Genomic DNA, 24,533 nt, shown 5'->3' with positions numbered 1-24,533 from the left:
AATCATTCCCCCACAAATTTGCCCCTGGAATTCTTATCTATATTATTCCATGATCAAGAACCTTATGCAACATTGGGGATCCAGGAAGGGTGTCAGAAATGTTGGAAAATACCACCTGAGCTACACAACCCTGGCCTTGTTTTATTTTTTTCTTTCTTTCTTCTTTTCCATGCTTTGTCTCGGCCTATCCCACATATTCTACATATCCCACGGATATGCATTCATATTCCCAAATTTTACTAAATTATCTCCCATCTAAACTTTGTGTTTTGCAATTAAGATGACTTCTGTCTCCTCCATGAGATGTGGAATATGTGCAACTATTCAACATTTTTTTTTTTTGAGACAAGGTTTCTCTGTGCAACAGTCCTGGCTGTTCTGGAACTCCCTATGTAGACCAGGATCGACTCAAACTCACAGAGATCTGCCTGCCTCTACTTCCCAAGTGCTGGGCTAAGGAATGCAGGAACACCACCGGGCTTCAACATAAATTTTAATGCATAACTATAAAGCTGACTCCACACACTTCTAAAGAGACCAACAAAAATAGATTTATTTCTTCTAGTTGTATAATATTCTCCATTTAAATAAAATAATTACACGTTTATCTATTAGAATTGCATACTCTAAATATCAAAGGTATTGCTACACAGAAAATTAAAATGTAACCATATGTGTGTGTGTGTGTGTGTGTGTGCGTGTGTGTGTGTGAAGAGATATTATAGATGCATGTGTGTGTGTGTATATCTCACATTAATTTTGAACATATCCCATCTTGGAATTTATTTGTGTGTGCTTTAAATGAGAAGGGTAAGGAAACTTATTATGCTGATTGCTGATCAATTTTTTTATATCAATTATAGTACCATAAACTGGGAAAGATAGGAAAACATGTTAAAGGAACCATTATTTGTAGCAATTGTTAATATGCTCCTTTCATTGACTTTGGTTTTTCTGTGTCTCTCAAATGGAAGAGCTGATTACTGCAGTGAATGAAGACTAGGAACAGGAAGTTTCCAAGGACCATGGTGCTCTAAGGTTTATGTTTTGCTAAACCTAAGATCAGACTGGAAACAAGTCTTCTTTCAGTTGGATGTTACAGAACAAGCGAAATTTCTTTCAGGGCTGGGAATAAACAAAAGTCCTTTAGGAATGATTGGAAAGCATTTTGACACTGAGTGATACTCTCAACCTAAAGCATCTTAACTCTCTTCATTCCTCTTGTTAATTAAAGAGAAATTCTTGAACTAAAATGATAATATATAGCCAAATAATTCAAGATAGAGTACGCCTGCTACTGAAAAACAGGTCTATGTTCACACGTGGCTGCTGCTGGGTAAATGTGTCAGGGTGTACAGCACACACCTCCATTTGCCATGATGAATTCTGAGCACAGACTTGTCTTTCTCTAGGGGTTCTTCTTCCAGCACTAAAACAATACATCGAGGAAACTCTGTCTTCAGCAGATGGTTGAAGATTCTCAACTCTCTTACTTCTTAAAAAAAATCTTTTTATTTATTATTTGTGTCTTTCACATCATTCATCTTGATTCCATTCATTTCCTGCCCTGTGAATCTGTTCTCTATCCTTGCAGTGCCAGCCTCCTGCCTCCAGATAAAATTTAAGAGAAAAAAGAAAACATATGTAACTTATTTCACTTTGATTTATTAGATATAATTTCATATTTTCTGATATGACATTCCTCTTAAAAACCAATGTCAATAATCTTACTTGTTTAAATACCTTTTAAAAATAATTGCCTTTTAATTATAAACAAAGATCTGAAAAAAGAAAGAGATGCAGCAATAACACATAGTTTAATTTCATTATAAATCATCACCTCTAGAGGAATAAATAATGAAGCCTGAATGATAGACTCACACATAAGGCTTTTGATTTCTTTTTTAAAGAATGAATGAAAAACAAAAATGTTCTTCAGTGAAGCAGTTTTTGTTAGCATTTTAAAATTTAATTTGTGGCCAATTTCAACTCCAAACAAGAGTCTTTAAATGAGAGGAAGTAACAATTCTGCAGGCAGCCTGCTTGTCATTTCAGTGTACATTTGTGTCGTGTGTGTGTGTGTGTGTGTGTGTGTGTGTGTGTGCACGCGCGCGCGCGCAGCACACTGGTGGCAAGGAAACATTCTAACACTGTGTTATTCAGCTTTCTTTTATAACAGAACACATTATTAAGCATTTAAAGCCACATGTGATTATTTGCATCAAAATTCATTTGCTCTGTATTCCTTGCAAAGCAGTACGAGGGCCGCTGGCAGAAATAGGAGGAGTTGAACAGTCCCAAGGTGGAGCTGTCTCCTGTGTTATATGACACTGGCAGATTAAAGCACTTCTGATGGGGAAGGGCTTAAAGGCTGAGTCAAAAGCCAAGAAGTCTCTTTATTTACGCCTACCTCCCAGTCTTTGGCAATCTGACTAATAAGAAACTGAGCTAACTAGAAAGACTCGAAAGAGAAGAAGGAGGGCATTGCAGCAGTCTGGATCTACAGCCCAAGAAAACAAGAGTGAGCACCCCCAGCTCCGCAAAACATCTTGTTTGTTTACTGTGATCAGCAGCTTGTCAATGGTTAACTATATGCAAAGCAAAGTCAGCTTTGCTGCGAAGTATGCCGTGAATATTAATTGGGAGGAAAAGGACTAAGGCTTCAGGATGCTCCAGTCTGCGCTCTGCCTGCAATACTTTCACTGAAAATAAGTGCTCACTGTTTTGTCTTTGGCCAGATGTTTTAACTTTCTGAACCTCCGGGACTTGATGAAAAGTGATATTTGAGGAGTAAGCGCACTGAAGTCGGTGATTTGTTTTTAAATAAAGAAACTGATTGACTCTGGACACCTCTTCCAGCTGTGCATTTTGATAGTGCCAGGAAGTGTCTGCTTTACAGGTAAGAGAAATGCTTCCAGCCTTTTCTTATATCGATGTTTGCATTATCATGAAACCAGTGAATCTCTCTCTCTCTCTCTCTCTCTCTCTCTCTCTCTCTCTCTCTCTCTCTCTCTCTCTCATCTTTTCCTTAAAGGATACTTACTCGGTTTCATTTTTGTTTACTGGCCAAGCTAACACTGTAGCAGATGCCTGTTCTCTTCAGCAACCGGCATTTAGTTCAACAGCTGCGTAGGAACAAGCGGATCATAATATACTATTATTTCCTTTAAAACATGTGGTTTGTGATAATAAACTAAAAAAGTATGTGCTTCCTGCAGAAACATTAAATGTTCTGGTTGACTTTCAAGTCTGGGCCCAATACTAGACGATTCTTTGAACTTCATATAATACTTTGATAAGGTTCTGTCAGGCAAATGTGCATTCCTTGATAATTTGCAAATGCAGTCGTGACTATTGTAAGATTGTGTTAGATATGTGAAATAGAGATTGATTCTTGAAAGCCTTGTGTATTCCTGAAAAGATTACAAATTTTTCCATGCACTTTTTGGATAGCGTAAGTTGCTTATAAGATAAAAATAAACCTTTGCCATCTGGAAAATATTTACTGTGTTCTCAGGATGCTGCAATTGATGAAATAAATCAAACCCCTTGTTAGTAATTTATGAATTGCTTAGACTTTCGTGAGCCAAGGCACAAGCTGAGGGCTCCAACACAAGCTTCTTAGTTCTGAGCAGAGCTCTCAGAATGGCTTTAAATCAGTCTGTCTCCCTGTGGAAATGTAAAACCTCCTAACTTTGTCTTGACACGCAAAGGCTTTCTATCGCTTTGTTCCTTCCGTTGTCATTTGCCTTCCTGAAACTTTGGACTGTATGTTTCCAAGGAAACAATATATTTTCATGGAGCAAGGATTACTTTTAATCTTATTGACAAATTGTGGGATATTTTATTTGATTGTACATTCATTCTAATCAAAGTTAGTATTTATATTTTATCTACAAAACTGAAAGCATTTATTTGTAGCCCTCAATAGTTGTGAGATATGGTGCTTGTTTTTCTATTTCATTTATCTACTTGTAGTTAAATATTTAAGGAAAGGAAAAGTTTCTATGTATTTAGAGTTATATGTGTCTGCCACTGCAGTCATTTTAACATGAGTCTTTCTGAGTATTACTGATTGACATCTACACTTGCAGTTTTGTGGGCATTTAGAAACATGGCTGTATTCCTAAGCTATCATTTTGATACAATTTAGGCATACATTTTTAAAGAGTTCATTTTATTTTAGAGCTCATTGTTTGAAATGCATGCCCTATTGAAAGCTTAATTTTGTGATGGCATTCAATGTCCTGCAGCCTGCTTAGTGTGTCCTTTGCAAGTCATTGGCTAGACTTTTACATGAGGCATGGTTTTATTTTTACAGTATATTGAAATGAATGTTAAAGATTGTTTTCTTTTTATTTAGTTAAGTTTTACTTCATTAATGCTGAAATTAAAAAGGAGCTGGACATATTTCACATCTAGAAATCCAAAATTACATGTGTGACTTTTTCAAAATGTGGGTATTCTTAAGCATATACATTTGATATTCAGAAGCTTGTACAAACTACCCTAGAAAGAATAGTCAAAACTGAGTAATTGTTTTCCTGCTAAGCTTTATTATGTAGTAAAAGACATATCTTTCTTATCTTTTAAAATAAATTATTGATAGTATGAATATATTCTGTAAAAACCAGAACAAGTTAAAACAGAGATACATTTGTACATAAATCATTAAGTTTTGGTTTCCTATAAACACACATGTACATACAAATATACATACACTTACATACCTACTTTGCATCATTTCTTTATCCCCAGAGTTCGACATGATTTTAACTTGTGTGTGTGTGTGTGTGTGTGTGTGTGTGTGTGTATTTGCTATGTTTTTATGGAGCTGAAGGGAATTTGTAGCACGGAAAAATAAGACAATGTATATCCACATATTCAATTTCGGACATCATGGAGTGTCTAGTTAACCAGGAAGCATTTCTCTTATTTATAAAAAGCCAAGTCTTTAGCAACTGTGGTCACATGTGCTGATATATTATTATAAACTTTAACTGACCTAAATCTTGAACAATGTACAAGTTAAAGTTAACTAAACAGCCTTGTCTAAATTAAATATTTAACTAAATACTAAAAGAATACGTACATGCAGCCAGCTAGCAAGCTATTCATAGTTTCAGAGGTATTTTCTTTGTATACAAAAACCTGTCAGACACATTTCCTTGATTTTTTCCCATTAAAATCCCTTGTCATTGCATTTTTTTTTTTTGCAGAGTCAGATCCAAGCATAGGACATCATGCAGCTGTGGCTTCATCTCCTTTACCCAGCTCTCCTTGCCTGTCTATCTTTACAGTCCCAATCACCGATGCCCCCTGTCAGAGGTTCTTGTGACACTCTTTGCAACTGTGAAGAAAAAGATGGCATAATGCTGATAAATTGTGAAGAAAAGGGCATCAATAAATTATCCCAAATAAGTGTGCCACCATCACGACCTTTCCAGTTAAGCTTATTAAATAATGGCTTGACAGTGCTTCACACCAATGCCTTTTCTGGGCTTGCCAAAGCTCTCTCAATACACCTTGGATTTAACAACATTGCAGATATTGAGGCTGGTGCATTTAACGGCCTTGGACTTCTTAAGCAACTTCATATCAATCACAATTCTCTGGAAATTCTTAAAGAGGACACTTTCCATGGTTTGGAAAACCTGGAATTCTTGCAGGCTGATAATAATTTTATTACAATTATTGAACCAAGTGCCTTCAGCAAGCTCAATAGGCTGAAAGTGTTAATTTTAAATGATAATGCTATTGAGAGTCTTCCTCCAAACATATTTCGATTTGTTCCTTTAACCCATCTAGATCTTCGTGGAAATCAGTTGCAAACATTGCCTTATGTTGGTTTTTTGGAACATATTGGACGGATACTGGATCTCCAGTTGGAGGACAATAAGTGGGCCTGTAATTGTGAATTATTGCAGCTAAAGAACTGGTTAGAAAACATGCCTCCACAGTCCATAATTGGTGATGTTGTGTGTAACAGTCCTCCAGTTTTCAAAGGGAGCATACTGAGTCGCCTGAAAAAGGAATCGATGTGTCCTACTCCACCAGTGTATGAAGAACATGAGGATCCATCGGGATCTTTGCTGGCCATAACATCTTCAAGTGACAGCCGCCTATCATCCAAGAATACATCTATTTTAAAACAACCTACCAAAGCACCAGGCTTGATACCTTATCTGACAAAGCCATCTACTCAACTTCCAATACCATACTGTCCTATTCCTTGCAACTGCAAAGTCCTCTCTCCATCGGGACTTCTAATCCACTGTCAAGAGCGCAATATTGAAAGCTTGTCAGATCTACAGCCTCCTCCACAAAATCCTAGAAAGCTGATTCTTGCGGGCAATATTATTCATACCTTAGTGAAGTCTGATCTGATGGAATACTTCACTTTGGAAATGCTTCACTTGGGAAACAATCGTATTGAAGTTCTTGAAGAAGGATCATTTATGAATCTAACAAGACTACAGAAGCTCTATCTCAACGGTAATCATCTAACCAAACTGAATAAAGGCATGTTCCTTGGTCTTCACAGCCTTGAGTATTTGTATCTTGAATATAATGCAGTAAAGGAAATATTGCCAGGGACCTTTAACACAATGCCTAAACTGAAAGTTCTTTATTTAAATAACAACCTCCTTCAAGTTTTACCACCACATATTTTTTTAGGTGTTCCTCTAACTAGAGTCAATCTTAAAACAAACCAATTCACTCATTTACCTGTAAGTAATATCTTAGATGACCTTGATTCATTGGTCCAGATTGACCTTGAGGATAACCCCTGGGACTGTTCCTGTGACCTAGTTGGATTGCAACAATGGTTGCACAAGCTTGGCAAAAACACCATGACAGATGATATCCTCTGCACGTCCCCAGGGCATCTTGACAAAAAGGAACTAAAGGCCCTCAACAGTGAACTTCTGTGCCCTGGTTTAGTGAATAACCCTTCCTTGCCAACTCAGACAAGCTACATCATGGTGACTTCTCCCACAACAGACACAGATACAGCTGGTACCATTTTAAGTTCTCTCACTGATGCTATCCCTCTGTCAGTTCTAATATTAGGACTTTTGATTGTGTTCCTAACTATTGTATTCTGTGCTGCGGGGATTGTGGTCCTTGTCCTCCACCGTAGGAGAAGATATAAAAAGAAAAAAGGAGATGAGCAAGTGAGAGAGAACAGTCCTGTACACTTGCATTACAGCATGTATGGTCATAAAACAACTCACCACACGACAGAAAGACCCTCTGCCTCTCTCTATGAGCAGCATATGGTGAGCCCCATGGTCCATGTCTACAGAAGTCCGTCCTTTGGTCCTAAGCATTTGGAAGAAGTTGAAGAAAGGAATGATAAAGAAGGAACTGATGCAAAACCTCTTCAGAGGAGCCTCTTAGAACGGGAAAATCATTCACCACTTACAGGTTCAAGTATGAAATACAAAACTACAGATCATTCACCCGATTTTTTATCCTTTCAGGATGCAAGTTCATTATATAGGAACATTTTGGAGAAAGAAAGGGAACTTCAGCAACTGGGCATCACTGAGTACCTAAGAAAAAACATTGCGCAGCTCCAGTCAGATGTGGAAGTCAACTATCCTGGAGCCCATGAGGAACTGAAATTAATGGAAACATTGATGTACTCACGGCCGAGGAAGGTGTTGGTGGAGCAGACTAAAAATGAATATTTTGAGCTTAAAGCTAACTTGCATGCTGAACCTGACTATTTAGAAGTCTTGGAGCAGCAAACATAGATGGGTTCTTTGTGGGCTTTTGCAGAAATACTGTGATTCTATTTTAAAGTCCACACCTTGGAAATAAGTGCCTTACATGAGTGTCATCCATCAGAACTCAATACAGTAGGAATCCTGTGGGAGATAAAAAAGAAGAAAGTGAAACTCAGGGATCATTGAGGAAGCCATGGCATGATCTTCAGACAATTTTGCCTGTTCCAAACAAACGAAGTCCTTGCATATAACTGATGTAAGGATTATAGTAGTGTTTCTCCCTATGTTTAAAAGTATTTCATAGAATTCCTCTTAAGCACCTAAAGGGTTGACCATCTAAATAGCTTCAGTTTTCTGGAATACTTTATCCATGGCTGAATAAAATTGGATTTTATCAGTTAAGAATATAACTGTAGATATAAATATATATAGTATGAATGAGATGTATACATAACCAATACATGTCAGAAATACACATTGTAAAACACACTAAATTTTCTCACAATAAATACAAAGGGAACTGTAACTCAAATTTACAAATGGCAATAGCAAATACAAAATGTAAATCTGTAATTATGTGGGCCATTAATGATTCATGGTTTTCAACAAAGGATGAATAAATAAATGCAAGTTGCAAGATTTCTGAATGAAAACACAGACGACAAATAGTTCATGTGGGATAAATAAGCAAACGTGTTAGTTTTCTCTACACATTTTGTGAGGATGTTCTTGGTGTGAAGCTGCTGTGAACTAAGGTATGTCATTTGTGTTAAACGTTCTATTCTTCGGATAATTTTTCAAATGCTACTGAGATTATACTGTATATATGATTAGAACATTTAATGAATTCTCTTCCTTTCATAGTGTTAATCATTTGTACAACTGGATGGCAATGATAGATATATGACTTTTGTGGCAAGTAATTCAAATGTATAAAATGAATATTAAAGATTATTTTATTTTTGTTGACATACACTGATAGATGCCATAGATTAGTAGAAAAGGCACTTCTACAGGTAAGTGTTTTGAGTTGCCTCAGGAAGAGGGATGATGTAGCTTTATTTTACAGGAAGGTATCACTAGATTTCTATGAACTATTTATTCTGTACAGTTTTGTATATTTTTGGTTCACAAAAAAATAATTATTCTTGGGTGCCTTTTAAGAAAGTTAAAATTACTGATCACTACAATAAAACTAATGAAAACTATTTTCAAATGTGTTTCAATCAATTGCTCTTAGCTGTGATTCAATCATGTCATGATTTTCACCTCAAGATACTCTCTGCAAAGAGGAAAAAAACTAATTCTGTTTGCATGTACACATAGGAACTTCGTCAAACACACACAGACACACACACACACACACACACACACACACAGAGAGAGAGAGAGAGAGAGAGGAGAGAGAGACCATTTTTATAAGGAAGTACTTTATTAATGTACTTAACAATAAATCTAAGCAATGTCTGAGTGTTCTACCAGGTGTTTCATCTTTCACTACTCATATTTTTTTCCCTAATGTCAATCCTGGAAGACTTGTTTCCAAAGGTTTGAAGACTAGATCTAAGTCTTGAGCATAATCACATTCAATAGATTTAAATTGTAAATTATTTCTTACATGAATAAAATTCATACTTTAAATCTTCATTTTAAATCAACTTCTCTTCATTAATTTCCTGAAATTGGAAAGATCCATATGCTTTTGTTTTTATAATGTAAAAATTTTTAGTTAAATGCATGTAAATAAAGAATACTTTATATTTATGGAGAAAATTTACTCAGTATAGCAATCAATAATCTCTAGAAGGAGAGATTTATACACTACACATTGAAAAAAAATCAAGTTTTATTTAGATTAGAAAATATGTTATCTTATTTCTCCTACTCAGTTGAGTTTCTGCCAATATTTTTATCCTAATCATATTCATAGATGTATTAGCAAGATCTAAAAAGTTTCCACGCCTTAGGGACCTTTGGAGCGGATCCATGCATGCAAGAATATACATGCATGAAAAAAAAAACAGCATTTAGGAATGCACTTCTCTTTTCAGTGGAGTAACATTTTTACATCTGTGTGTATTCCATTGTTGAAGTTAATAGTCTTAACTTTTTAACCTACAGTCAAGAGGATCCAAATTTTTTTGTGAAATCATTTAAGTATAGGCCTCAAGTTATAGATATCCCAATTATTACAGACAGTAAAAAGAACTGCATATAACTTAAAGGACATGTCAATCACCATAGTTTCCAAAGAGTACAATGTTTTAAGTAATTAAAGATTTCTTTCATAAGTGATTATTAATTTATGATTTATTTTTCTACTAAATATTGATTATTGATATTACCTTCAATGAGTTTTTATGATCTGTGAGTATCTTCCAATTCTTTGATTACTTTACTTTGATTTAGTATTCTTATTCCTAGTAAATAAATAAAAACTGCTGCATTATTTCTTCAAGAAATTGATTTGGTCTTTGGAGCTAATAGAGTCACCCAGAAGTACAATTCTTATTTCAGTACTTTCATCTTTACCATATAAATTGATCACCTAAAAACATTTACTTATATAAGGTTAACTTCTTGTTTCAATCAAATTATTCTATTTTTGTTTTTTATCTCCATATATCTTGAGTCAAGTACAGAAATTGAATTTCTGTAATGTACTGACAGTAGTTTAATATTCCAACATCAATATTTTTAATATTATCATAATTTGTTACATGCAAGTTATATATAAGATTTATATGAAAAGTTACATTAATCAGTAAATAATATGTTATTTCTTGTAAATTTAAGACAGTGTCTTGCACATTTCCATTGAACTCCACCATGGGATGGAAATTTAAAAATCTTTAGAAGAAATAATTATATCAATGATGTTGCTTTTTCGCAATCAACCTTCTGGAGGGAGAAAGCCTCGTTTACTGATGTCACGTTAAACAAACTGAAGTGTCATCTAAGCTGCCTTAAAATTCCTTTATGCCTCAGCCAACTCATTCCAAAGGCTCGGGATTTGAAGCAGGACTGAAAATGTGACATATATAAACCCTTTTTCATTAACACGACACATTAGAGTAATGGGTTATAACACTGCATAAAACAGGACTTTGCTATAAACCTATATATTGATATCTATTTATTGAAGTACATATATGTGATCTCTACTTGGTCAAATATATATGTATGTGTGGCATCTTAATTGATTAAATATATACTCAGTGAGATGTATTAAATTGCTATACAATCTGTATTTGGAACTATATACAGATGGTATTGATAGTCTCAGTAGACTTACAATCTAATTGAACTAGTTTCTTTTGACAAAATCAAAATAATTTTGAAATAATCAAAAACGCCTTGAAAGAGGAGACTAACAATTAACTGGCTTTTTAATCATGTTTTATTTTGCATGCAAAAAATATCTACAGAATTTTCAAAGAGCTCTTCAAGCATTTGATTGTTTATGAAATGAACATGAGATAACAATCTCTCCATGAAAATTGTTTGTGTCTCTACAAATACTATTCAAAATGTGTGAAGGATCTTCTTTCTTTTTCTTGCCCCTTAAATTCTTGTTCAAAATGACAAGATTTTGATGTAAACGGAAAGATCTGGATCTTGCTGGTTCTACCTCAGCCAGAAGCCTTATACCAGGGAGACAAATAAAAAAGTAATCTGATGAGCAAGGAATAAACATATGATTAAAAATACTGAATTCAAAATTCTATTTTTCTTTCTAATTTTTCAAATATTGAAATATTCTACTGAGTTCATATCTGAAAATATGACTCAAACAAAGTACAATCTAATGTTTACCTGGAATCATAATAATTATAATTTCAATTTATGTTGTTCCATAAATTATAATCATTTATGGAAATCACATTTTTAAGCATTATGGATGGTATTATTTATTGAAGGTGTGTGTTTAAGTTAATTGTATACTTTTATGTTTATAACAGAAGAGATTGCCAGGTGTGATCTTCTCTTCTTTGAAAGTGTAATCAAATAGACAAATAGTCTCCTGTTGCTAAATGTCTCTCAGCAGATCAGTGAGTGAAGAAAGAAACAATTCAAAACAACAAATTATAGGCACATGCTGCTGTATTTAGACATAAATTACTTAAAATTGGGCATGTTTAAAATAGAGGACTTTTGTTGCAAATTTTAAAACATGGAAAGTCAGAAGTCTAGACCTCATCACATAATACTTTACTCTTCATTTCCTTTAGTGTTTTGTTTCCTTTTTTCTTTGTTTGTTTTTTGAGGCATGGTTTCTCTGTAGCTTTGGAGCCTGTCCTGGAACTAGCTCCTGTGTACCAGGCTGACCTTGGGTTTACAGAGATCTGCCTGCCTCTTCCTCCTGAGTGCTGGGATTAAATGTGTGCATGAGCAGGGCAGAGCTTCTTTGTTCTTTTGTTTTTCTAACCAAGAGAAACTTTGTTATTGAAAGATTGATAAACTTAAATGATTTTCTTATGTAAAAATCTCTGAGAAACTAAATCTCACTTCATTAAGAAAGAATCAACAAAATGATCATGTTCTTGAATTTATTTGATTGTAATGGACTTCACTATCTTCAAGGAAATCACCATTAGTGCTTACATATGTTGATTATTTTTTATTCTTCTTGGTGTTCTGAGGAATGAAACACACAGAAGTCCTTGTTATCTTATATCAATCATAAGTTTCTATAGCAACATAAAGAAGCCAGTTCTCGTTAAACTGCAGCACATTACTAATCCTTGGGAAATCAGAATAGTAGAAATGCTAAATGGTTCCATTCACTAAAATTTACTTTTTAGATATGAGTAGTTTCTACCCTTCAGACTGTAAAAAAAAAAAAAAACTATGGTTTATGGCACAGCAAACAAAAGATGATAAATCACAGCACAGTCTGTGTGCATCTGGAGCTCTTCAATGATAGCAACTTTTTAATTGTAAAGGAGTAAATAAGCTGACTTCGACCAATGGCTCTTAACTTTCCTAATGCTGTGACTTTTTAATACAGTTCCTCATGTTCTGGAGATCCCTAACCATAAAATTATTTACATTGTTACTTCAGAACTTTAATTTTTCCCTGTTACGAATTGTAATATAAATATTTGATACACAGGATATCTGACAGTTGATGCCAAAGGTGTTATGAAACACAAGTTGAAAATCACTACCTTAGACAGTATAGCTAGAAAGAGAAAGAACTGCAGAGTAAGAGCCATGTTTCACTTCTGTCGTTGACTGATTTTCTTTCTTTGATTCTTGGAGCAGTGGTTCATGCCAGAGAACCTATGGTCTTTATGTGGTATTTATGAGAGTACATAAGAGTCACTGGGAATCACAAAAATGCTAATGTGTTTAGTATACTTTGAAACTTAACACTTTACTAAAAGAAAAAATCAGATATCTAACAAATATTAAGCAAATCTTGCATAGTTCTACATCATTCAAAGTTCTGTATTATCACATTTTAGAAAATGATTTTTTTAAAAATTTACATTTTGATTGAAAATCTCACTACAGCAGACAGGAAACAATTGTGTAGTCTTTTCTGCAAGTTCTAAAATTGTTATAAATCTATATATATATATATATATATATATATATATATATAGTTAAAAAACAATTTTTTTTGATTTTATAAAACAGTGTTTTTCCTGTAGCTTTGGAACCCATCTTGGAACTTGCTTTAGTAGGCCAGGCTGGCCTAGAACTTAGAGATCTGCCTGCCTCTGCCTCCAGAGTGCTGGGATTAAATACATGCATCACCACCACCCAATTCAAAAATTATTTTTAAAAATAATTTTTTAACAGCCAATTACAATGCATGCAAATGTTATGATATTGCTTTGAGTTTAAATGTAAATGTAAATAAAATGTACATTCAATGTAAATGAACAGCATACAATTTAAATATTTTAGTGTACATGAGGATTTTAACTTCTTACTTCAATTTACACTATTTATGCTCTTCATCTCTCCATGATAATTTGTATAAATTAGAGTAAAGACCATGGTCATTGACTTGTATCTGTGGATAAATTACCTGCTAGGCAAGCATGACAATCTGTGTTTGTTCTCTGAAACCAACAAAAGAACAACAAAATAGCTGGAAGTAGCATTGTATTGATAAAGCAGATCCACAAAAGTCAAATCAATTAGCCAGCCTAGTCAAATCAGTGATCTTCAGGCTTAACAAAAGACCATTCCAGGAAATAAAGTTGGAGGGAAATTGAAGAAAATCTTTGAATGTGGATTTTTGGCCTCCATATATGCATGCTCACCCCCACACTGGCCCAGCAAGTACTCTTACACACATACATAAATATCATTATGTCAGTAAGTGTACCATTTAAATGCTAGACTTATGCTTTATAGAATGATTGTTTTTTTTTTCAATTTATGTAGATATTATTTTCAAAAAGGTTTGGGGCTTCATAGCAAACTGATCAAATAATATAGCTTTCTGTTGACTGTTTCTGTCCTGTCAGGTTCCCGCAATCGTTAAGTCCAAAGAAATCAAACAGAGGTCTACATTAACTATAAACTGATTGGCCTAGCATCTGAGGCTTCTTTTTAACTCTTATAACTTATATTAGCGCATAATTCTCATCTGTGTTAGCCATGTGGCTTGGTACCTTTTTCAGCAAGGCAACACCTTGTTTGCTCCGTCTGGCTTCCCCTCTTTGTGACGACTGCAGACTGAAACTTTTCTCTTCCCAGAATCCTCATTGCCCTGCCTCTATTTCCTGCCTGGTCACCCTGCCTATACTTTCTGCCTGGCTACTGGCCAATCCTCACAGCAGCCTTCTGTCATACAAAAATAACCTTTCCCACAGTCACACATAAGAGACAGGTATTGCAACCAATTAGTGTATTACAATTGTTTTCAGCTGATATTCATAGTTTACATAAGTAATGTGTTGTCTATGACCCGGATTTTGATCAATGTTTTCACAAATATGGTTTTATTCACCATAGTTACACTTACTTAAAAATCCTATGGGTTTGCCTATTTGTTATTAGTAACCTTTGACCTTTTACTGTCTGACTAGTTTGTCTTTCTATAGCAGCGTTGAGTTGGAACCATACAGTACAAGGCATTTCAGGATTGGTTTCCTTAATTTATCAGTATTCAGTGATGTTTCTTGTATCTCATAACATGATAGCTTCGTTATATTATTGAAAGATATCCTATTATCTGGGTGAATCATGCTTCGTTATTTATTCCATAGCTAAAGAAAATCTTATTTATTTATTTATTTATTTATTTATTATGTGTACAGCATTCCTTCCATGTGTGCCTGCAAGCCAGAAGGGGGCGCCAGGTCTCATTATAGATGGCTATGAGCCACCATGTGGTTGCTGCGAATTGAACTCAGGACCTCTGGAAGAGTAGTTAGTGCTCTTAACCACTGAGCCATCTCTCCAGCCTCTAAAGAAAATCTTGTTGGTTTTAATTATGAATAAAGCCAGTATAAACATCTGTGTACAGATTCCTTTGTAAATATAAACTTTGACTCACTCGGGTACATTAAAACAAACATACTTATTCCATTAAACATTAAGCCTACACTTTGTCCTCTAAGGAACAGATTCCAAATGCTTATAGTCTATTTTGGATTCCCACTTGCATGGAATGAGAGTCTATTATTTAAGATAACCACAAGATTTGGTGGTGTCAGTGAGGTTTGAGTTATTCCAATAGACCTGTAGAAGAAATTTCTCTTAATTTGCCTATTTCTCAGAGCTTACAACCAGAGAAGCCTTTCTAATACCCATTTGATATACACACATGTACAAGGGTAGGCATATATACAGGCATATAAATCATTTTTCCAAGGCTTGTTTAGTTTTTATGCATGTCTGCTAAATTCAGTGTTCATTTTTATTATTATTGATTTTAAGGGTTATTTGTAGAATTAAAATAAAAATGTTTAATGTATATGTATTTTGCAAGTATCTGTTTAATTCCATAACCCAAATTTCACTTTACTGATATTGACAATCAGAGGGCAGCTATATCTTAGTTTACTAATTTATATCAGGTAGTCATTTTTTTTATTGTTGTTGATCTTCAGAATTCTTCCTTTGATATATTCAAGGTATTCAAATTTTACATCTGTCTATATTTCATTTTGGTTAATTTTTTCAACATGTACTCTCTGTATCCCTATTACATTTTGTATTTATAGATATAAGAAGTTCCCAGCACTATTTATTGAAAGAGAATAAATAGAATTTTTTAATCAAATAAAAAAATTAAATTATTTAATTTATAATAAATTTCATCTGGAGGTATTTGAGTGTTACTAGTATTGTGGTGACTAAAGGAGTGTTACATATATGATAGAAAACTGTCAAATGATAAAGGGTCTTATCATGGGTCTGAATTATTTAAATATACAAACGTAGATATAAAGTGTGGCTATAAATCAATGGGCCTAGCAAGATCCTTGTTATTTGTGGGCAATTTGAACCCCATGTTTTACTCACTAGCCTCATTAATTATACAAATGATTAGTATTAACTATAGGTCTAACCAAACTCAAATATTTAATAATAGGTTATTTTCATTCAATCAGTCTACTACTTATATAAAATCTGTAATTAATTAAATCTTTACCATTTTACCACTGCAAAAAACAAATAAGAGGAAGATAGTTTCCCATAATCACACACATAATCTGTCAAGTTCATATTTTCTTGAGTGGGAAAATTTTTGCCTGTTATTTCATACAACTCACATGATTTTGAAAATGACATTATTACTTGGATGGCACTCATTTAGAAAGCAAACACAGTCCTGAACACATCTGTAACTGCAAGGCTACTTTATCATAGTTACAATACTGTTTAAAAATAGGATGAAATGCTTGTTTTAAATTGTGAAAGGAATTTGTATTTTCAAATTTCTTTGGAATCTTGACTCAATAATATTTTAGAATTTTATTTTGAGACACATCTTCAAAACAATGTTCATTGACCCGTTTTATGCAGTAGACCATGTTTTCCCAAATTGGCCTCAAATCCTGTTGAAGAAATATTCACAGTACTGCTCTGTATAGTTGATTGGCAGCCAATGACTCGAAGGTCATATATCATAAATATACTTGTAATAAGAGCTGCTAGATTGGGCTCCACCTCTATAACCCTCTTCTTCTGTCCAAACGTAAACTTGCCAATGTTTAAAAGTCAATATTTTTCCCTTCATTGTCTGCATCTCACAGAGCCAGTTTGCTAAAATACTTACTGACATCACCAGAAGGTAAATTTTAGAGTTCTACAGAAAATTTTTCTCTATGGTATTAAAAGAAAACAAATATTAATGTGAAGCTTTTATAAGGATCAATTTATATGAACATAATTAGGGATGAAGAAGATGGAGATGAGAGGATAAAGTTAATCTTTTGATTTTTGATTATTTTTATGTTATAAATTTCACTTCTCTTTTCATCCACATTGATGATAAGCCTTTACAGCCACATGTGTGTAGAAACCCAACTTCTCCAGGCCTTTGAGTCACATTTTTTATTGTTCTCCTTGAGCAGATGTTTCTATCACTTAGTGTTATAATCCCTAAACTCAGATTTGAAAAATAAGTAAATGTAAAGTTATCATACATTATTTATGATTGTTGGTATATGCTGAATATATTTTGTACCCCTGACATCTTGATTTGAATGCTTAGACCTCAATGACATGTAATGAAGTGGTGATGGAAGTTGAGGAACAGAGTGCCTACTGGAAGATTAGACCTATCTTGGGAGCCCTACTGACTTGGTGGACTGAACTTTGGATACCTCAGAAATATTTAAAAAGTGGGTAATTATGAAAGAGCCAAGCCTCCAATTTCTTTTGTTTCTGGCTTCCTCTCCTGGCATCTCTCACTTCACTTGGTACCATGTTTCTGCCATCATGATAGAATGCAACATGAGGTCCTGAGGAAAAGCTTAAACAGTGGGACAGTTAAATGGGAGGTAGGCATAAGAGATTCCTGGAAGAATTAAGACAAGCTAGCCATTCACTCATAATGGCAAAGCAAGAGGAACTATCTCAAATAAAGTAGAAAATGATGATCGGTACTGGATTTGCCTTCTGACTTCTCACACCCTCTCACAGCACACACACACACACACACACACACACACAGACACACACACACACACACACATTAAATAATGACAATTATTTTGAAAATATTCAAAAGCAAACTTGTAATGGTTTAAAGTTATCATCTTCCTAATTACTTTCATGGGTAAGCACAGCTCTATTAAACATTAAGGGGACAAAATACAAAAGCGAAAGGGACTTTTATGAGTAGTTAAGATTTTTGTGTTTAAAACTTGATAAGATGAACTAAAATAAAGATTGAGATAATAGGTTGACTCTATCTCATAATGCTTTTATCAAAAAAAAAAAAAATGAAAGGAGAGGTGGTCTTTAATACCACAGGTCACTTAAGATCTTTTTAAAATGAGTTATCTCATGTATAATATTTAAACCTGCCATAAATTAAATTCTTTTTTTTTCATTATAATTCTTGAATTTGTATTTAAAATATTCTTAACTAGGCCGGGCGGTGGTGGTGCACGCCTTTAATCCCAGCACTCGGGAGGCAGAGGCAGGAGGATCTCTGTGAGTTCGAGGCCAGCCTGGTCTACAAGAGCTAGTTCCAGGACAGGAACCAAAAGAAAAATGTTCTTAACTTTTTAGAAAGTGAGAGAAAAAGCTTGATTTTTGTGTTCTTTTAAACTCAGCCGTTTGGCAGATTTGAGCAGAACACTTTACTGTCTTCTTCCTTTTTTTCCTGGATTTTAGACCTTAGTCCCTTTATTATGACTACAGCGGCTGAGAAGGTAGGCTCCGGCAGAGCTTGCAACTTGTGTGGAGAACACGCAGCTAGCCTTTGCCCATTAATCCCTTACACCTCGAAGATGACAACCTGTAGCTAGCCTTACAAATTAGTGCACTGCACCACTAGGATCCTTTAGTTTCTGAAACAAACATTTTATTGTTACCTGAGATTTTCAAAAAGGACCTGAAATAAAGTATGTTTTTGCACAAAACCTTTCCACAAGAGATGGAGTCTGAAAATATTCTTTCTTTATTGTATTTGACATTTTCTTATTGTAAAGATGTCACTTGCACCCTGAAGATATGATAACAAATTGCTTTGACAAAACTGACTAGCCTGTGCAGAAACATTGCTGCAGGCCATGTTTAGCTTCCTTTGAACTCAAAATTAATTGCCCAATCAATAACACGTCACCACATTGTCATTTCACTAAACTTCAAGACAGAAAGACTGATTATCAGGAAGTTGTTTTGAAGCCAGAAGGTCAAGGTCTTTTGTAATTACTTCCCTTTAGAATTCTATTTGTCCAGTGGGGTGGGATTGGGGGAGGTTAAAGAATGTCTGTGTGCTGTCTTTAATGTGGAATCAACAGAAAAGGGTATTATAAATACTGAAAGGGCAGTGAGATATTAGCAAGGCAGCAGGAAATTGCTTCACGAACTATGACCTTGTTCCAAAACCAAGCCTAATCCCATCCTGATACAGCTCAAGATAGGGATTTGGACATTACCTCATCTTAAATCCTTAAGGCATTAGATGTTAAGACTTGTGCCTTTCATAAATATCATCCCGAAACTTCATTTTGGGAATTTAAAAGTTCCTGTAAGAACACCTATATGTGTAATCGTCATTTGTAGATTGTTTCACATTGCCATTAAATTTTCAGTCCCCAGAACCACTCCATTCCTTATTTTAGTGCGTGTATTAACATAGAATGATGCCACTCATATGATAGCTAGAGAGAAATATTTAGTTTAGAATTCAGTTCTTTAAGTTTTTCTAACAACAAACATAGCAACAACCTCTTTAAAATATTCAACCTGAATTGTCTGATAACTGACCCTCATGTAACTAATCAATAATAAATTGATAGGGACCAGAAACCCTTCTCATTCACTAATCATTGGATTTTTAAAGAGTGATATTGCTGATCGTGTATTTCTTATGGACATTTATTTGCCATGTGTCTTTTGAAGTTTTGTTTCTTTCTGAACATGCATGCATACAGACAACGTGGCAGAAAGTAAAGAATTTTTTAAATGATAACTGAACTGATGCAAAAGATTAAATAACTGAAGAATAAAATTTTTGATATTAATTAGCTACTCTTTTAACTAGACTTCTAAAAGTCATTATTTTTATTTTTTCTATTGATTTATTCTTTGTTTTTTTACACTCTTGGAATATTAATTTATTTATTATTTTATCCACATCACTCTTTCTGTGCATCATGATACACTGCTTAAAAACTTCTTTTTAACACATGTGGTTCAAAAACTAATAGTTATGAAGAATTACTATCTTTTATTGGGAATTGACTCTAGTGACACATATATGGTAGCAAAGTGCTCTATTCTTTAGCTATTTACTGATTCATTCATTTATTTATTCATTAATTCTTACCTAATTTTTATTATTTAAAAACTTTTTCTTTGAAATTCGCATACATGTACCCAATGCCTTTTTAAAAATCTAACTATAACTTACCTCTTGCAACTTTAAGTCTATCTTACTCATAATTTGATTTTCTCTTTTTATTATTATTAATATCTCACTGAGTCTACTTAATAATGACCAGGAATGGTCATTGATAGGGGCCCATTCATTGATGCATAAGAAATCTGTCAGTGGCAATATTTCCATAGAAACAGGACTCTTTTTCCATCAGTAACTATCAGCTGCTCAACACTTCTTAGCCTGAAGTGTGACTTGAGAGCACCTCATCACTCATGATGGAATTATTAACATCTTGATGTTTTGATGACCTTGCACAGGTCTTGATAGCTGTCATTGGTTGACATGTGCATCAAGCATGTCTTTCCAAAAGACAGCATTTCACAGCCTCCCCTGCCCATCTTCAGGTACTAAGATCTTATAAGTTTATACCTATTTACGTAATTACTTGATTATATCTCTTGTTCACAGTTCACAAAAGCTCCACAAAGTGAACTTCTTTTTTAACATTTTATTTAAAAAATCAAACATGACAAAAATTACACATTGAAATCTTTAGAATAACAAAGGAAATTTTAAATTTTCAAAAATGAGTATTATGTTATATAAATATATCAAAAATTGTAAAACATAAAATATATAGAAAAATTAAATACAATATCTTAATTATGAGAGATCTGACTTGGAATATAATATTTTATTCATTTGACCATCTGGACTTTCCTTTTTAATAATATTAAAAATTATCAGTAATAAATAATGATATCCTTATTTTAAAATTAAATTAAGTATTTGAATATGGAGATAATTATAGTATTTACATAAGTATGCAATATATCTACATTCCATTAGTTAACCATAAATGCTTAAGTACCAACTTTATGCTAACTACTATGTTAAATGAATATTACTGAGTGCCTGTATTAGGTTTCATATACAATAAGATCCCTCATGAAAATTTAATATGAATTAAGTTTTAAAGAAGTGTATAAGAAATTGCTTTGGGAATACAAAAATTCATACACAATATAATATGAGTAAATATATATACCACACCTCACGAATCGTGTGCCTTACACAATTCACAAATAACATAGTAAGAATAAGAAAGGTGATAGAGAAAAAATTGACAGCAATGAAAAATAGTATTTTTGAAAGTGACTGAATCAATCAACCAATAACATTTAATGTCACTGTTGTGTTAGTGGACACATCTTATTGGTCAGCCATTATTGTAGCTGACAGCATTCATAGCTGAATATAGTATACATAGAGCATTTTAGCACTGAACTTGATAGAAAAGAAAATGGGAAGTAGACTGCAACAGAACAGAAGAGGGCACCAGACCTCATTACAGATGGTTGTGAGCCACCATGTGGTTGCTGGGAATTAAACTCAGGACCTTTGGAAGGGCAGGGAATGCCTTCAACCACTGAGCCATCTCTCCAGCCCCTTCAAAATTTTCTAATAGATACAATATAGAATAAGAATAATGTTGAATAAGTTTTCTAACTTACCAAGAATACTAGTTAATAGTCTTACTGTTTATATTTCTTATAATTTCATATTTTAGAAATTAGATTCTAATTCTATTTTTCTCTAAGAAACAATTTGAATGTGTTTATAGAAAACTCTTATCAAAATTATTGTCATTCACTGAACTTCAGGAAATCCTAAGTAGGTTGTCATAACTTTGTTGGTATGTGGTCTGTGGTGTTTTCTAACAATTAAATGTTATTTGAGTGTGACAACTATGTGGATTATATTTCTCATAGACCTGGAGAAATGAATGGTTTGTATTTGTTTTGTTAACTTTCTCTTTGTAATTTTCTTCAAAGATATTTCTTCAATACAGAAACACTAAAGAATAACAGTATACTTCTCAAAGTTGAGTCTGTTTTGGTATCTATAAATAACATAGCATATGCTCCTGGGTGAGTCGTGTTTGTTAAATGGTCCAGTTCTTTTTTTCTTTTTTGATCCAAAGGTTTGTACTAATGTTTTGATGCCACAAGATGTAAAGCATCTGTTCCTTTTTATCGGTGAATAAAAGAATTTACAGCTTTTCATTAATCATCTGGAAGAAAGGGCCTTTATTATAACACTCAGGCAGCAGGTCTGTGATTACATGAAGCATGTGAAGACAGGAAGCACATTTCCTAGGGAATGAGTCACAAAAACAAGCAAAAGAATGACAAATAACCATGAAGGAAAGCTTGTAACATGACAGCCCAGCGGGCCTGTGAGAGTTGGGCTGTGTAATAGCTTCATCTCACGTGGAAAGGGTATTCTCTTAAGTCAGTGATATATTAAGCTACCACTGTCAATTACAAAATGCTGCAACATGTGTTCTCTTTAATGTGTTCTCAGAATTATCAGCAAAGTTCTTTGAAGAAAGAAAAGAGGCAAAGAAGTTTGCACTTAAATTTAAATCAGATTTCTTAAAAACGACTTATCTTTTACTTAATTATTTTAAAATATTTTAAAAATTGTACGTGTTTGCTAAATTTCAACACATTTAAGATAACAAAATGAAAATATTATGAAATTATACAAAAATAGTGTTAACATTTTCCATTTCTCCTTGGTAAGATTTAATCATGTAGCTGGTCAGTGGGGACACAAGCACTTAATTCCAGCTCTCATGAGGCAGAGGCAGGCTGATCTCTGTGATTTGAGGCCAAATATTAACCAGCTCAATTTATTGATTGAAGAGTGGAGCACAGAAAATCATGGTTTTATTGCATCTTTTTTTTATTTATGTTTGACAGCTTAATTCATGTAATAGTTAATGTTAGTCATTGTTCCCTATGACTCATTGTGATTAATCTTTCCCTGTGCTCTTTTATTACCAAGATATGTTCCTTCTACTTTAAAAAAAAATAAAAAACAACGGGATAGGATAAATATAAGAGCTGGAACATAAGGAATAGTTCTGAAAAATGACATTATCTGGAAGTGATGTGATTTATTGAATTCATGAACTCACTGCATTGAAGCATTGAAGTTGCCTGCATGAGCCTGGACCCCATCAATACCTTATCAGTGACAAGGAACAGATGCTTTCTGTGAGGAAATATTGGCAGTTAATGGTTTCTTGAGGAAGAGGTGTCAATGATTTCAACAATGATCCTTGAGACTTGTGAGGGGTTGAATGAATCCAAGGCAGCCATGCTTTTCTGACATGGAGGAAAAGATGCAGAAATGAACTCATAGTGGTAGTAGCACTGTATAAAAGGCTAGGCATGCTCATTTGTATTAAATAGGAAAATTCTCCAAAGCGAATAGGGAAGTTCAACACTAAGTCCCATCGTTAGCTAAGGAGCTGTTGGCAATAAACAGTTCATGGGAGTGGGAGAATAGGTTATCTTTCAGTGTCTGGTGCTTGGCAGGTTAACCACACACTTGTGGAAGACATCTAAGAGTATATAGACAGTACAAAATCAACTTCATGCATTTAAAATCGAAAAGCAGACACAAAATTGATTAGGAAGGGAAGGTAGTGGGTCTGGGAGGGGTTTCTGGAGTTTAAAAATGAGAAAAACTAACTATAGAAATTATTTCAGGATTAGTAACAAAATGATAAAACTGAAGACTTTAAAGCAAAAAAAAAAAAACAAAAACATTCAACCTTCCAGCCTTATGCTTATTTTCTGAACTATGACAGGCTATTTTTAGGACTTGGTGTCTTGCTGCCTTTCACTGCAGAGAGAAGTATCTTTGATTAAAACTGAAAATATCATTTGTTTATAGATATAAACACAATTACTTAGAAGGACCTTTGAGGAGTATCAATTATAAGTAAGTTCTATCACACTCTATGTTTTCTTAGCAGTTTATGTTTTTATTTTATTTTTTTTGTGGGGAGAGGGTTTCGAGACAGGGTTTCACTGTAATTTTGTAGCCTATCCTGGAACCAGTGAATTTTTAACCACACCAAAATATAAGTAATGTATTTCTTCTTGTCTATTGGGCCTTGAAATCATAGTGTGTAATATTAGCCCACAGATAGTTGTGTCACTATTGGAGTAGTAGAAACCTTTTGTGGGCAGGTTGGTATTATTGTTCATAGGGTCTCATGATGTCCTTTTTTCTAGAGCAGCAAGCAGTGTATCTTCCAACATGAGCAATCTGGGAGGAAGATTCCAGGTCTGGTCTAGTTCAATTTCTCTGTATTTTATGCCCAATATATGTGATGTCTCATGCAATAATGTCTTATTCCTAATTTGGGGTGGCACCTGAGAGGAATTGCAAGAGCTTTATGATTT

General features: G+C 34.0%; 1 protein-coding gene across 2 annotated transcripts in view; it reads left to right on the top strand.

The window, feature by feature from the left end:
- The first annotated feature begins 2,349 nt into the window (after positions 1-2,349).
- The window catches only part of Slitrk6 (SLIT and NTRK like family member 6), a 72,641-nt gene continuing 50,457 nt past the window's right edge, over positions 2,350-24,533 (top strand). Inside the window, exons 1-2 of one of the 2 annotated variants that reach the window (XR_005976119.1) lie at positions 2,350-2,899; positions 5,220-8,491. Coding sequence is in view for 1 of the 2 variants with exons in the window: in XM_041671577.1 (XP_041527511.1) it covers positions 5,244-7,763 (2,520 nt within the window). In the remaining variant the exon portion in view is untranslated. Of the gene's footprint in view, positions 2,900-5,219; positions 8,939-24,533 lie in introns of those variants that run through there. The other variant, XM_041671577.1, reaches the window with a different exon arrangement.

This window comes from Microtus oregoni, unplaced genomic scaffold, assembly GCF_018167655.1.
Source record: "Microtus oregoni isolate MIOR12 unplaced genomic scaffold, Mior012 000001F_ref0000356, whole genome shotgun sequence".
NCBI lineage: Eukaryota > Metazoa > Chordata > Mammalia > Rodentia > Cricetidae > Microtus > Microtus oregoni.
The sequence above is the reverse complement of the archived record's forward strand: the minus strand, read 5'-3'. Positions and strand labels throughout refer to the sequence as shown.